General features: G+C 26.9%; 1 protein-coding gene across 1 annotated transcript; it reads left to right on the forward strand.

Annotated features, from left to right (window-relative positions):
* Nucleotides 1-1,636: 1,636 nt before the first annotated feature.
* LOC114132685 (ribosome biogenesis protein BOP1 homolog) lies at nucleotides 1,637-5,781 on the forward strand. Its single transcript, XM_027998208.2, has 12 exons — nucleotides 1,637-1,920; nucleotides 1,995-2,146; nucleotides 2,205-2,322; nucleotides 2,391-2,726; nucleotides 2,790-2,957; nucleotides 3,035-3,209; nucleotides 3,344-3,553; nucleotides 3,624-3,727; nucleotides 3,893-4,066; nucleotides 4,150-4,249; nucleotides 5,304-5,499; nucleotides 5,562-5,781. The coding sequence occupies exons 1-12, from the start codon at nucleotides 1,816-1,818 to the stop codon at nucleotides 5,713-5,715; spliced, it is 1,992 nt and encodes a 663-aa protein (XP_027854009.2). The 5' UTR covers nucleotides 1,637-1,815; the 3' UTR covers nucleotides 5,716-5,781.
* Nucleotides 5,782-15,101: the final 9,320 nt, after the last annotated feature.

Here is a 15,101-nt window from a genome sequence, read left to right on the forward strand (position 1 = left end):
TATTAAAGAATACAGAGTGTGTTATGTATCCTAAGTTGCCAATGCCAATGTTGGTATATTTTTATAAATTTATTTTTCATTTTCATTTGATAGATTCAATCATACAGGTATTATACTTAATATATTAAATATATAATATTATATAATAACATGGACGAACAGACGTACGTGGTGTGCAACAAATATTTTAGTTATAAAAGAACATTAAAGCGACACCTTATTATTTGTGGATCTAAAGAATCTAAAAATGTCAATTGTATGGAATGTCTCTATTTGTCTTGTAATAAGTCATTTACAAACAAACAATTTTAAAAATGCATATTGAGGCAGCAGTCCATGTGCGAAGTTACAAAATGAACAAATAACATTTGCTACTCTTCATGGTAAATGCGAATAAATTGAATTTTAATTTTACTTGAAATATTTTGTTTTTTTTATAAATACCTATGCCACACTGCCCATACGTCTTATAGACTATAATAGTGTTACGGACCTGTACTGTCCGTATCGATTATTTTATATGCATAAGATCATACAATGTCAAATTTCCTAACTTATAAAATTAATACTACAGGCACACGAGTACAGGACACGAGAGAGTGGAATATTATATTAGTATAATAATTTGACAATTAAAGTAAAATCACACGTCTCTTTACAAAAGTCGAAACTCGGTGTCTTAACGATTCGATAAGAATCATGGGTAAGAATACACAAGCAGTCGTTCCGGGACCCCTCGTATGACGGAGTCACCGCCCACTCTTGTAAGAAATCATACATAAGAGCAGAGGCGTGTCTAGGACCAAAATTCAGGACAGGCCTTGTTATAATATATAAATATAATTTTAAAATGCATATTTTGGGTATACTTAAAGGTTAAAAATCAGGGTAGGCCCGGGCCTACCAGGCCTACCCGCTGGACACGCCTCTGCATAAGAGGGACCGAGACAAGAGCTCGACAGACGGTTACTGTATAACCAACGAATAGGGATATCTATGACACTCAGAGGCAGGTCGTAACACCACTCACCATCTTATTTTATATATTCTACTTTAAGCTTATAATATTTGTATTCGTGCAAGAACTATTTTAATAAACAATTAACTTATACTTGAACAACACGAGGTATTCATTTTGTACGTTGATGCATGAATCGACCTAGTCGGGACGCAACAATAGTTGTATTATAAAATAATAAAATATACCTTTGGATTTCAAACAATGGAAATCAAAACTGGCCTTTATTACAAGATAAATCTGGATACTTGAATATTTCACAATATTGACATTTTTTGATAGGTAGACGATATATTGATTTAAAAAAAAAATGTTTATAGATGACTATGAATATTATAATACTAAATATTATATTATAATATTTATAGTATTTACGCCTTATGGATATCCATATCACATATTATTCACATTACAATTATAAGGATGATAAGAAATGTAATTTTCACAAATACTGATAACAAAATGTGAACACTTCTGATTGGTCGCGTAATTTTGCTCTCGAGACGATCGTCTATACAAGCATTTTGTTATTCAACGTTGGTATCACTTTAAACCATGAACTAAGATAATATGATAATAATGTGGTTTTGATAATGCTCTATAGTAGTATACGATGTTAGAAACGAGAAAATCCATGTGACACGCCGGGATTCCTTAACACAGGCACGGGCACGAGCACATCGCACGCGGCTCACACGGCTTATTTATTTACGTTATTCTTGTAGCTAAAGCGTATAGATAATCGTTATAAGAAGTTATTATTTAAAAATATTATTGTAGAACTGTAAAAAAGAACGATGGAGGACACCCAGCCTGCCGGAGATATGAACGGTCTACCGTCTGCTGAAAAAACAAACGATTATGTAGAATACGAAGCAGAAATGGACACTTCTGACGAAGAGGTGGGTTTTCATTATTTAGTTATTCAATGTTTAGATATTGAATTAATTTTTGATGATGTGTATATTATTTTAAGGATATCAGAAACACCGTGGGAAACATACCAATGAATTGGTACGATGAATATCCTCATGTTGGATATGATTGGGATGGTAAAAAAATTATTAAGCCTGAACGCGGAGATCAGCTGGATAATTTTATGGAAAAAATGGAGAACCCTGATTTCTGGTAGGAACTATTAGTCAGTGATTATTTCAAATGTATATTTATAGTTTGGTTTTAATAGGCGTACTGTTAGAGATTTACAAACTGGGCAAGATGTTGTCTTAAGCGATAAAGATGTAGAATTGATTCAACGAATAGAATCTAGTAAAATACCAGATTCAACCTATGAACAATATGCGGTAGTGTTTTTTTTTTTGCAATTAATGTTTTTATTTGTATTTTAAAATTATCATATGTGTATTTGTAGCCATGGATTGAATGGTTTACATCAGAAGTGATGAACATGCCAATTCGTAACGGAGCTGATCACAAACGGTCATTTATTGCTAGTCGACAGGAAGCTCAACGAGTTGAACGTTATGCTAGATTAATTAGAGCTGGTCTTCTTAAAACTAGAGAACAAAAGAGAAGAGAACGCGAAAAGAAACGGGAACGTAGTTTTTATATGATGTGGAGTACAGATGATGCTGAAGATCAACATATGAGGCGCATTACTGATCATATACCTGCACCAAAGAGAAATTTACCATCGCATGCAGAGTCTTATAATCCTCCCCCTGAATTCTTATTTAATGAACGAGAAGTAGGTTATTATTATTGTACCTTTATGTATTACAAATACAATGTTAAATGATTTTTTACTTAGATGAGGATATGGAAAAAACAAGAAGAAACTCCTTGGAAACGCAAATTACATTATGTACCACAAAAGTATTCTAGTCTTAGACAAGTCCCAGCATATCCCAAATTTATTAAGGAAAGGTTTACTAGGTGTATGGATTTGTATTTGTGTCCTAGAGCTAGGAAAATGAGAGTGAGTATATTTGTATATTTTATTATTAAATGAAAAATCGATTAAATTATAAAATTATTTTATTAATTTACTTGTAGTTAACTATTGAGCCAGAAGATCTATTGCCTAAATTACCAAGTCCTAAAGATTTACAACCGTTTCCAACGGTTCAATCAATGGTATTTAATGGCCATACTGATATGGTCCGCTGTATATCTATTGATCCACTTGGTCAATATTTGTTATCTGGATCTGATGATATGACCATTAAAAGTAATGTATACTATTTTTTTAAAATTTTATTTGAATTATATGTATCGTGTAATGTATACTATATAATAAGTGATATATTTATATAAAAAAAAAACTAATCATGTGTTTGTTTGAAAAACCAAAATTATTTCTAGTATGGGAAATTAGTACGGGCCGTTGTTTAAGAACTATACCAGTTGGAGGTATAGTGCGTAGTATTGAATGGAATCCAAACAAAGCATTATCATTGGTTGCAGTTGTAGCTGATCGCAAATTATTAATCATAAATCCAGGTGTTGGTGATCATCTAATAGTTTCCAAAACAGATTCTATTTTATCCACACCACCTGTTCAAGCATCTATTGGTATGTTTTAATTTGATATTATCATTATTGTTTTTGTTTAATAGATAATAACTATAATATTTATTTTTAGTATCTGAGAAAGTCAAAGCAGTTGTTCAATGGGATGATGCAACTCCTGAAGAATGGGAAAATGGCATTCGTCTTGTGTTAAATCATTTCAAAGAAATAAAACAGGTAATTAAGTTATTTTTAAATATATTGATTAATATTATTTTTTTAAAGTTATAACTCATAACAACTAAAAAAATTATTAATTAATAAGGGCATAAGACATAAATAATATAATAGATATAAATATTTTTAACATTGTCCACTATAATATGATAATTTATTTTTCAGGTGACATGGCATGGCCGAGGAGATTACGCTGCTACAGTAATGCCTGATGGTGCTAACCGATCAGTTCTCATTCATCAAATGTCAACTAGGCGTTCGCAATTACCATTTGCTAAATCTAAAGGATTGGTGCAATCTGTTCTTTTCCACCCAATTAGGCCATTCTTATTTGTTGCAGTAAATAATAATCTTATTTCATAATTATAACCATTATTCTTTATTATATCAAAAATTAATAATTCTGCTATTTTATTTTTTAGACTCAAAAAAATATAAGAATTTATGATTTGGTAAAACAAGAATTATTCAAAAAATTAATGAGTTATGCAAAATGGATTTCATCAATGGCTATCCATCCAGGTATAAATATTTTAAACTTAAATTAGCTAATATTTTTTGCTTAAGTTATTAAGAATATGTCAAAACATTGTATTTCAAATTTTAATACTACTTACCTTAAAAAAAAATTATTGATAAAGCTGTACGAGATACAAAAAACAGACGATGGTTACTCGTTTATTATTATCTCTGTACAAAATACTAATAACTATACTATAAATTATTTTTATTAATAAAAATCAGTGCACTTGTAAAAACAAACAAAAGTATAGTTAAGAGAAATTAGATTAAAGCGTGTTTGAAACTGTATGGTTTAAAAAATTAAATTGTTTTTGAATTTGAAATCTTCAGTAAAAAAAAAAGTTGAAACTACTTAAGAGCAACATTTATTATCATTTATTCTAAAACATATAATTGTTAAAGCTTTTTTCAATAAATTAATTTTCATTATAGAGACAGTACAAATTATTATTTGTTACTTTACATAAACTTTTGTTAATTGTTACGAGCAATTAAACAATTTTAATTTTGTAAACATTAGTTTTTAATATTTGTGGAAATAATTATCATATGTAAAAAGTTAAGAACAAAATAGTTAATAATATGGATACTTAACTCATTTCACGATTAACGTTCTAATATATTATAAAAATATTTGTAGTAATTTTTTTTTTTAACCCTTTGATTTATATAGTAAAATATGACTACCTTACTGAACTGCTTAAATTCATTTTATTACATACCACTTTTTTTGATGGAAGAACTTCTTGCTTTTACAAAATCAAGGGTCCTCTATCTAATTTAAGTTTTAGCTGTGGGTTTGTGGCTTAATACTAATTAGGAAAAAATTTATGATATAATAGCTGAAATCAAAGTGTTAGGTAACTATTATTTTAAAATATTAATTTTTTAATATTTTAAAATTGCAATCTGTCGTTAATTCATTGATTTTTAAATTAAAATGTTAAAGTTGATATGAAATTATTATTTTGTATATTACAAACTGTAACTAGTTATTTAAGTCTTATTTTATTTTATTATCAATTAACATTATAGTAATCTTATTGATGTTTAGGTGGTGACAATCTTATTGTTGGAACATATGACAGAAAAATGTTATGGTTTGATCTTGATCTTTCTACCAAACCATATAAAACTCTTAGATTACATTCAACGGCTGTACGTTCAGTTGCTTTCCATAAACGTTATCCTTTGTTTGCATCTGGCTCTGATGACCGAGCTTTAATTGTTTCTCACGGAATGGTTTATAAGTAAGTGTTTGTGTGTGTTTTATTTTTTTAATTAATGTTTTAATTTTATGTTGTATTTTTAGTGATTTACTTCAAAATCCATTAGTTGTTCCATTAAAATTACTCAAAGAACATGAAGATTGCTCAGATTTTGGTATTTTTGGTGTGACTTTCCATCCTACTGAACCATGGGTGTTTAGTTGTGGGGCAGACAAAACTATTAGGCTGTTTACGTGATTTTTAAAATGATTAGATTTATAATTTAAGAATAATTTTGAAATATACTTGATTATATACATTGAATATTATTGTTTTTGAAACAAAATTTAATCCTCTTTAAAGATGATAGTTTGGATAACTAACTATAATTAATTTTATTTTTAAATCTATGCTTGATGATAAAATGTCTTAATATTTTAAAGAAGAAAATGGGTCTGTGAAGGATAATGGTGAAAGTTGGCACCTTTATGAATCACAGTGATGTTCTGATATTATAGAACAGGTTGTAGCTAAGTCAAGACTGGTTAATATTGAATTTATAAGAATATTTAATAATACGTGATATTGTGATAACATAATATGAATATTGAATAGGTATTTTGGTTAGTTATTTTCCATGCTTGTTTTAGATCACAAAGAAAATTTGATGAGTTAATTTAATTTTAAAACTTAACAATCATCATTAATATTAATTAAACATATTAATTTTTTTTTTTTATAAATAGCATTGGAATGATTAAAGTTGTTAGGTATTAAAGACAACAGTTCCCAACCTTTTTTTTATTCTGTTCCCCTAAGCTTAATATTTTGCTAGATTGTCCCTCTCATTATAAGTTTTAAACTTTTTCACATAACTATTCTTAAAATATTTAACCCAATTTTTTTTTTTGCATACCCCAGGTTAAGAATTGCTGTATTAATATATTATCATTGATTATACAATTAAATGTTTCAGCCAACACAAAAAAAGAAAAACAAGAATTTTTATTAAAACGTCCATTTTTCTTGATAATTTTTTATTTTTGAAAAATACTACAAGTATATTACATTGATTACACAAAAGTACTAATTGGATATAAAATGGTATCAGAAACCACCCCCAAAATTAAAGATTGTTCTTTTTCACTATAAAATAAGTTTCTACTACAATGTACAAAGAAGTAACAAAAATAAAATTTATATCGTAACATCAATGCACTCATTGTTCTCTCGACTCTCAGAATCTAAAATTGTACCTATTTTATTGATGACGACTCAGATAAGAGTAGATAGCTACAAGTCATTTAGATACAAAACAAGTAAGTAGATAATTTTAAATAATATGTATTAATCAAGTCTAAATTTTTTTATAATAATCGAAATGTAAATTTGTTGGTACTGTTTTTGTTATTAACATTAGGTATCTATTGTATAATTAATATAATTGTTATATACTTACGTATATACCTAAAAAAGATGCACCCTACCTATGATTTATTGATGTTTTTTGATTTTATGTTACATATAATTTTCATCAACATTTCTCTCAAATCAAACAAAAAAATTAATGCCTTTTCCAAATTAAAGAAATTCAAAAATTTAGGTAAGTACCTAATAGATAGTAGGTACCAGCCTGGTAGCACCAGGTACCCTGTGAAACATTCTATAGACAAGCTTTAAACAAACTGTTTGATCAATTTATTCTTAAATGAAACGACAAATTCTCAAGATCGGTTTCGCTTTTATCTAAGTAATTCAGAATAAACTAGAAAAACAATTCATTTAAATACTCGAACCCGGACATTTCGTACGCTCGACTATTCGCCTATTTGTTCAACTTTTATAGCCAAGTATTGAGAACTTAAAACGAGATTTATCAAAAGTAATTAATACTTTAACAAAAAAAAAAAATAATACTAACACAGTTTTTTTTTTAGAGATTCTATTCATGGCAAGACGGCAAAACCGTCTCGAAAATTACCCAAGAGTTAAGACTCTTAGAAATTTCGCTTTAAAATCAAGAGAAAAATGACAAGCCAACTTGCAACTAACTGCATCATTTTCGTATTTTTTTAGTTTAAATTAAATATTAAAACAAAACTATTTCTGTAGGTACATACGTATAGCTGTAATCTGATCAGTTATGTCATATAGTAGGTATATAAATTTGGCCATTTGGGGCCGGGGCCGTAGTCAGATGAAAATTTCAAGTTAAAAAATATCGCATAATATAAATAATATCGTTTAATATATCGCAATTCGCTCCGTGTTATTTGTGGTGTTGGTTAGGTAGTAGGTACTCATTTACCCGGATAGAACACAATTCTGTACAGCCCTTATCAGCGAACCGAATTGTGCATATTTTAAGACATCACACTATTTTGTACCTAAAATTTTAGTGCAGTGTTGCCAGATTTCCATAAGGTTACGTATAGGTATTAGATTATTTGATTTAATTATAGCGTTTTACGTACTTTTTATGTAAACTAAGATTAGTATTTAAAGGACATAATTATAAATGTTCTTAGACTTTTAGTTTTTAGCGGACAAACAACATTTATAGATCATACAATCAATGAATATTTGATTCATCGAAATATTTGTCAAATATTTGCAGGTAACAAGAACAAGTACCAAGGTATCATAAATTATATATTTTTTTTCATTTTATAGTAGTTTGTAGTTGGTAAAACATTTTTTATACGATTTGTAGCATTCAATTCAATTGATAAACGTTTAAGTTTTGACTTTTTTTAGTTCAACTTTTTTTTGTGTTATTGTTTAAGAAAATTAAACGAGTTGACAATAATTAATAATGGATGGTAACATTGCCCAACAAATTATACCTAATCGTGTTGTTTTTGTGATCATTTTGATAATCCATCGTTTGGTCAAAACCGAACGGAATCGCGTTCCCTGAAAAAAGGTAAAACGTACGAAGTCGTGCTGTATTGGGTGGTATTTAGTAATTAGTTAACCTATACCTACCATTACCATAGCACAAACACTATTTTATGACTGTTTATGATTTAAATAAACTTCATTCGGTAGGTTAGGGTACATTTTTATTCCAAGTGTATCTTCTGAAACACTAAATCTTGAACATCCCAAAAACAATAGCATTTTGATCATTAGTTCAAACAAAAAAAGCCCTTGTATAAAAAAAAAATGCGACCTCCCTTTCTCTTCCTAATAACACTCCTTACCGACTAAAACGCAACTGGAATTGCATTTTATTAAAATAATAAATAAATAATTTCATTAGGCATTACCTGCAATGGGCAATTACTTGTGCGTGATCTTTTAACTACCCATAGCTATAATAATATGTGTTACGTGTTTTCTTATTGTACAAAAACAAGATTAGACTTTAAATTGAGGCCGCTATGTATATAATAAAATTGTTCTCAAAAAGTTATGACCTCCAGACGTGACTTAAAACACATAATCCAATAGGTACCTTGTCGAGAATAGTTTTATATTATTGACGTTATTATAAAATAGGTACCTATCTAGTATCTATACATATTATTGTTATAATATGCATAATATGCATTATATTGTTTTATTAAAAAGTATAACGTATATTTAATTCACCACAAGCTTTGTAGGTATAAAAAAGCAAAAGTAATCGGTTTTTTTTTTTTAGTTATAATTTTGGACCTATCATAATATTCGTAATGTAATGTTCTAAATCTAGTCATTGTGGTTATATACCACACAAGTCACGCGCATTATAATTACCTGTCGTTGCTGCACCTTGATATTTTTTTTAAAATTGAGGACGATTCAACTGTCGGTAATATTGTGAATTGTCCTGAAAGCAACTACTGCGTATTACATTATTGAAACTAGTTTTTATCTCGAACGCTGTACTCGATAAGGTCAACCAACTTGTTCGTGTAATACATCAAAGTGTGTATTGATTCGTTTATATGATTAAGTTTATACGTAATATAGAAAATATGTTAATTTAATGCAACAGCTACTATGTATTTAGTTGTTACTACCTTGTTTGGTTTTAAATTAGCTCGAATAACTTTTTGGGATTTCTAAATACATCATTTACCCAATGGTAGGTATAACTTGGTTGTTAAACAGTCTATGTATCTATAGATAGGTATATAATATATTAGAATAAGTATAATGAATAATATTCAATATGTGGTGGTGGTATATACATTTTGGTACTTCTAAGTTCTAATATAAGTATATAATAAATAATTAATAATCTATGAACCATCGTCATTTTAAAGATATCATTTTTACCAAATTCATCTGAGATGAAAATACCTTATATGAGTATAAGAACTTTATAAGATTATTAGTGCAATGGTGCTAAAACCATTTTTAAGTTTTATTGCATAGGTACATTATACGTTTAATCTAGATGGGTCTCTCCTAACAATATTTGAATAAAATTAAAAAAAAAATCTCCAAATAATTTGCATAGCAACCTAATTTACCAACTCTCATGATTATATAAAACAACTGTATTTATACTGTATAGGTAATAATGGTAATAATGGTAAGTCGTGTGCCGTCGCCTGTTACATCTACTAAATTATTAATATGCTTTATTGTATTGGTTCAAAATTATTACATTGAACCTTTCACGACATTTTACTAGATCGTAAAAGTACAGATATCTAACGAAACCGCTATGATTATAAATACTCTTATTCTTAAGTAATTTACATTATATTCTTTACTTGACGTGTAATTTAATCTAATTGAACTATTTTAATTAGAATAAGTTCATTTGTCGTACAGTTTTATAAACTTATTCTGTATACTTTTCAATTGCGTAAATCATCGATTTTAATGATGTTATAGTTATACCTACACACATTTTAAAACATTTTAACTATACCTAATTTTAAGCCTTTTATACCTACCACGAACCTATCAAAGTTCAAATTATTGTACGATTTGCTGGTATTGACAAATAAGTTTTATGCAAGGTTTATGGTAAAATTAATTAAACAAAATATAACCTATTGGAGTAATAAAATACTACTAATAATAAAAATGTAATATGAGTATATGACATTAACTATCCTTAGTAATAGATAGGTATTAGGTACTGTCGATGCTAATTCATCTGTTTTTTTTTATTCAGGATCGTTTTTCGTATATTGTGAATTGTGATTAAATTCAAATTTAACACCTCCAGTGAACTACTCAATAAAAAATTATTACACTCCAAACAGTCTAAACGTAATTCAGTACTACACAGCAGAAGTGAGTTTTTGTTTTTATTGTTTGAATTGAGATTCTTTATATGTGGTTCACTGATAGAAAATAAATGCACAACATTTTTTTTTGTTTGAAAAGAGTTAAAAATTAGCTGCGTATTAAGGGTATATATATTTGAAAATAATTTATTGTTTTAGTATGTTTTTCACTAATTGTTTTCTAGATTTATTTTATTATACATTAATCTTGCATTTCTTACACAAAAACAGTTAGATACCATGTAATAATTTTTATAAAGTGCTTAGTAGTTACTAGTTAGGTACTTTATAATTTATTTATTTTTTTAAAAATATTTTCTCGATAAAATATTATTAAGTCAAAAATTAATAAGGAAAATTCGAATATATTAATAGATATTTAGTGAGAGTTATTAATTCCAAGGATACGATATAAATCGATTATAAATATATAATCGGTGTGACTGCGAATTTGAAATTTGAACGTCCGGACTTCCTGAAGTTATTATTGGAGAAGTTTTTATTAAAATATTTATAATTTCCTGGTTTAAGGAATTATAGTGTTAAAGGAATTTTAACGGTTTATATTTATCGTTTTAATTGTTTATTAATAAAAAAAAAACACCGGCATATCGCTATAGTCCATACAAAACCGAGTTTTTTTTAAAAAAAGCACCTAAATGTCCTTCATTCTATGAAGCATACATTTCACTTAGTATTCTTTTAATCAAAATTGGTATTTCGTTTAGCCATTTAGATATAAGTATACTAGCATATTACTCGCATTTAAATAGACTCCATGTATAATGTACATGGTAAATATAAACTATGAATGCAATTTTGATTAAAAATTGTTTTAAAATCAATGTCTTTTTTGTTTTTAATGGTTATATTCTTGTGTTAGGCGTATAAACGCAGAATAATGGTTTAATTGTTTCCAAGGATAAAAAAAAAGAGCGGATAAAAGTTTATTGTACTATGGTAGTACTGTTTACTATAATGGTATTAAATTATTATACATAAATACATAAATATATAATATATTTTATACTTCTATAGTGAAGGTTAAACTATGTAAGATTAACTCACTAAACGGTGAAAGATATCAAAACTAACCTATTATATATCTAATCTGAATAAATAATTCGTCCTGGAATAATAAACCTAATATTATTTTTTTAGTTAGGTATACATTTATAACTTATAAATAAAATAAAAACACATAAAATATTATTAATTGTGTATTCGATTGACGATTTAATATTAGACTATCGTAGATCAGACATCAGTTATATATATCAACCTAAAATTGTATTACGAAGGGGGCGAGACGTTCTTATTAAAACAATTACCAAAGTCCATAGGTACCTACTAATAATATGTTTTGTTTGTAATTGTTATTAATGTAAAAAAACAAAATTATAGTTTATTAGAACAAACAGAAAGTATTTACCTAATTTAATATAATATATATTATTTAATAATAAATAATAATAAAATTTCATATTTTTGTGGTATTTTGTTGACTATCCCAATTTTTTTTTTGTATGAAATCGTTAAATACCTATTTTTTAATAATTTTTTGTTTGGCTTAGAATTCCTAGTTTGTATTTACTTTTATATAAATCAACTAAATTTTAAATTAAAATTTACAAATAATATAGATTTAACAGTAAAAAATTAAATAATCTCATGCAAACAAGTCTGGGTTGGATGGCTACAAATAAATTAACACTTATAAGTGTACTTCATTCAATTCTGGCTAACATGGTTTAATCATAGCTAAAAATCGTCAAGTGAGATCACTGTATTAGCGGATAAGAATATTTTTTCATAAACAAAAGTACAATAACTTGGCAAATAAACTTAAAAATCCTCATCAAGTATATTATATTATCAATTTTTGAAAATCGTTTATCTAATCCCTCTACTAAATGTGGTGGAATGTGGAAGGCAACTAAGCAGGCTTTTTGTTAAAGTTTAGTACTTCAATCAAATTCTTCTTACTACCGGTATTATTACCTTTACAGAATCCCGAATCAGAAAAATGGAAATATTAATTAAAAATCACCTCTTTGACATTTTTCAACCTCATAGCCATAAGAATAATAGAAGTCAACACTGACATTGTCAACTTAGTAAACAGTGTCTCGACTACCCTATTTCTTTATTATTTCCAGTCAAACATTTCATCAAATAATGTTTAATTTCTGTTTCTAAAATTAAGTCTCCAGGCTACGCGATCTTAACACTCCCAAAGTCATCAGTCGTCTTCCAAAAATAAAAACTATTATTCATCTCACTTATTTTGATAACACCACCGCAGGATTTTCCTATTTCTCAATGATATGAACATTTTAACATTTTTAAGTTCATTAGTTATTCTTTTAAACACAATAATATACATACAAATATCAAGATCAAATTATTAATACCAAAATGTTTTATTTTATAACGTTAATGACAAATGACAATCGTGATATTATGTATGATAAATTGATAACATTTCCAAATTTCTCGAAGAAATGTGAATAATATATTTATACCTAGGTTATGTTATGTATAACGAAAGAAGATTACTCGAATAGAGGGAAATATATTAGTATTGCAACTGACGTTTTTACAATTTATAGATATATATCGCTGTACCGAATAAATGCAAATTAGGTACGCATTCGGAATAACATTATCTAAAATACAATTATATATTTTAAAATGAAAATATTTGAGTTATTCATATAATATAATATATATTATATTATTAGTCATGAAACTGAATTCTACTAGTATTATACTAGTATAATAGGTATGATAATATTATGTTTTCATAATTTTAATTTTCGATTAACTGCTTAATATTATTCATATCTATAGTTATTTATAGGTACATTTTAAATTCGGTAAGAAATAAATATAAGTGCAGTACATCAATAGATACGTTTATTGTGTCTAAACATCAGAATCATCACTCATCAGATTTTTAATCTTTTAAATGTTTTTAAAAATGATGTTTTTATGTCGTTTTATAGACAATATATTATATTCTCAATATTCTATTAAAATACCAGACATATATTTTAAATTATCCTTAAAAATGTAAAATATTCTGCAAAGAAAAAAATTACCAAAATGATTTAGTTTAAATTTATTTAATTAAATTGGTTTACAATAATAGTTTGAATAATTTATTTTATTAAATAACAATTAATTGGTGCATAAATGATGCATATCAGTATAAATACCTATTACTTAATTATTTTTTTCGGAAAAGTATTAACAAAAATAAAAATATTGCTTTTTATTTTAAAATATTCTCTGACTTCCAAAATATGATTTTTTTGCAAAATAATATTTTTTCTATGAACTCTATACTTTATGAATCATATATATATATATATCCGATTATATCCTATTTATCTGGATAACACTATTAACAAATATTTAAAATCATAAAAATCCGACCTTTAATTATAGTTATCATATTATTATTCATAGAGCCGTTCATAATGTATAAGGTATACGCTATACGGTGTATTAAATTATTATAGCTCACATTCTAATTAATTTTAATCAAATTCAATAACTATATACAATGCATGTATAGTTTATCGTTTTGTAATTTAATTAAAGCGTTTCATAAACAAGCATATTTATACAATTAGTATTATTCGTTTATACATTTTTTTTTTTTTTTTTTTTTAATGTATAAGTGAATGACTAAACTGTAGTCTTAATATAAGCTTCTACAAACATTTTCTCATAATTTTAGGGCTAAAATTACAAATGAATTAATATAAAATTAAATTAAACACGTGTGTATTAGATACTGAGCTGGACGATGAATGTTTTATTTTTATAAATATTTGTATCTACTCTGTAGGGTAAGTATGTGACACGCATTTATGTTCTAATGATTAAGACTTGAGATAAGGTTATTTTATAACCTTTGAAAGTATGCGTTTGTTACTATATTAGGTATAGAAAGGATTATTAAACATAGGTAAATAGAATTATAATTTTGAAATTTATATGTTTTTGAATAATGTGCACCAATCGCCATGACCTGCAACTTTGAAAACTTTGTGACGTTCACTCTCGAGAAACGTTTAATTATATTAATATTATTATCACTATATTTTATACTATTATTATTTACATTAAAAAAATTAGTATTATTGCGTAGTGGTAGTGCGTATGTATCTATGTTATATTATGGTTGTATAAATAAGGCTGTTTTTTATTGAATTATGATAAGAACGATTCACGAACTAACGCGAAATCGAAGAACACACATAGGTATAATTAGGTGGCATTTGTTGTACAATTATTGTTTTGTTTTAATGAATATATAAGGTAGGTCAAATTTCGATAGTAGGTCACATATTGTATTGGACCACAGTCTAGGTATATAGGCTAAACATTTTTCAT

Source organism: Aphis gossypii, chromosome 2, assembly GCF_020184175.1.
Source record: "Aphis gossypii isolate Hap1 chromosome 2, ASM2018417v2, whole genome shotgun sequence".
Classification (NCBI taxonomy): Eukaryota; Metazoa; Arthropoda; class Insecta; order Hemiptera; family Aphididae; genus Aphis; species Aphis gossypii.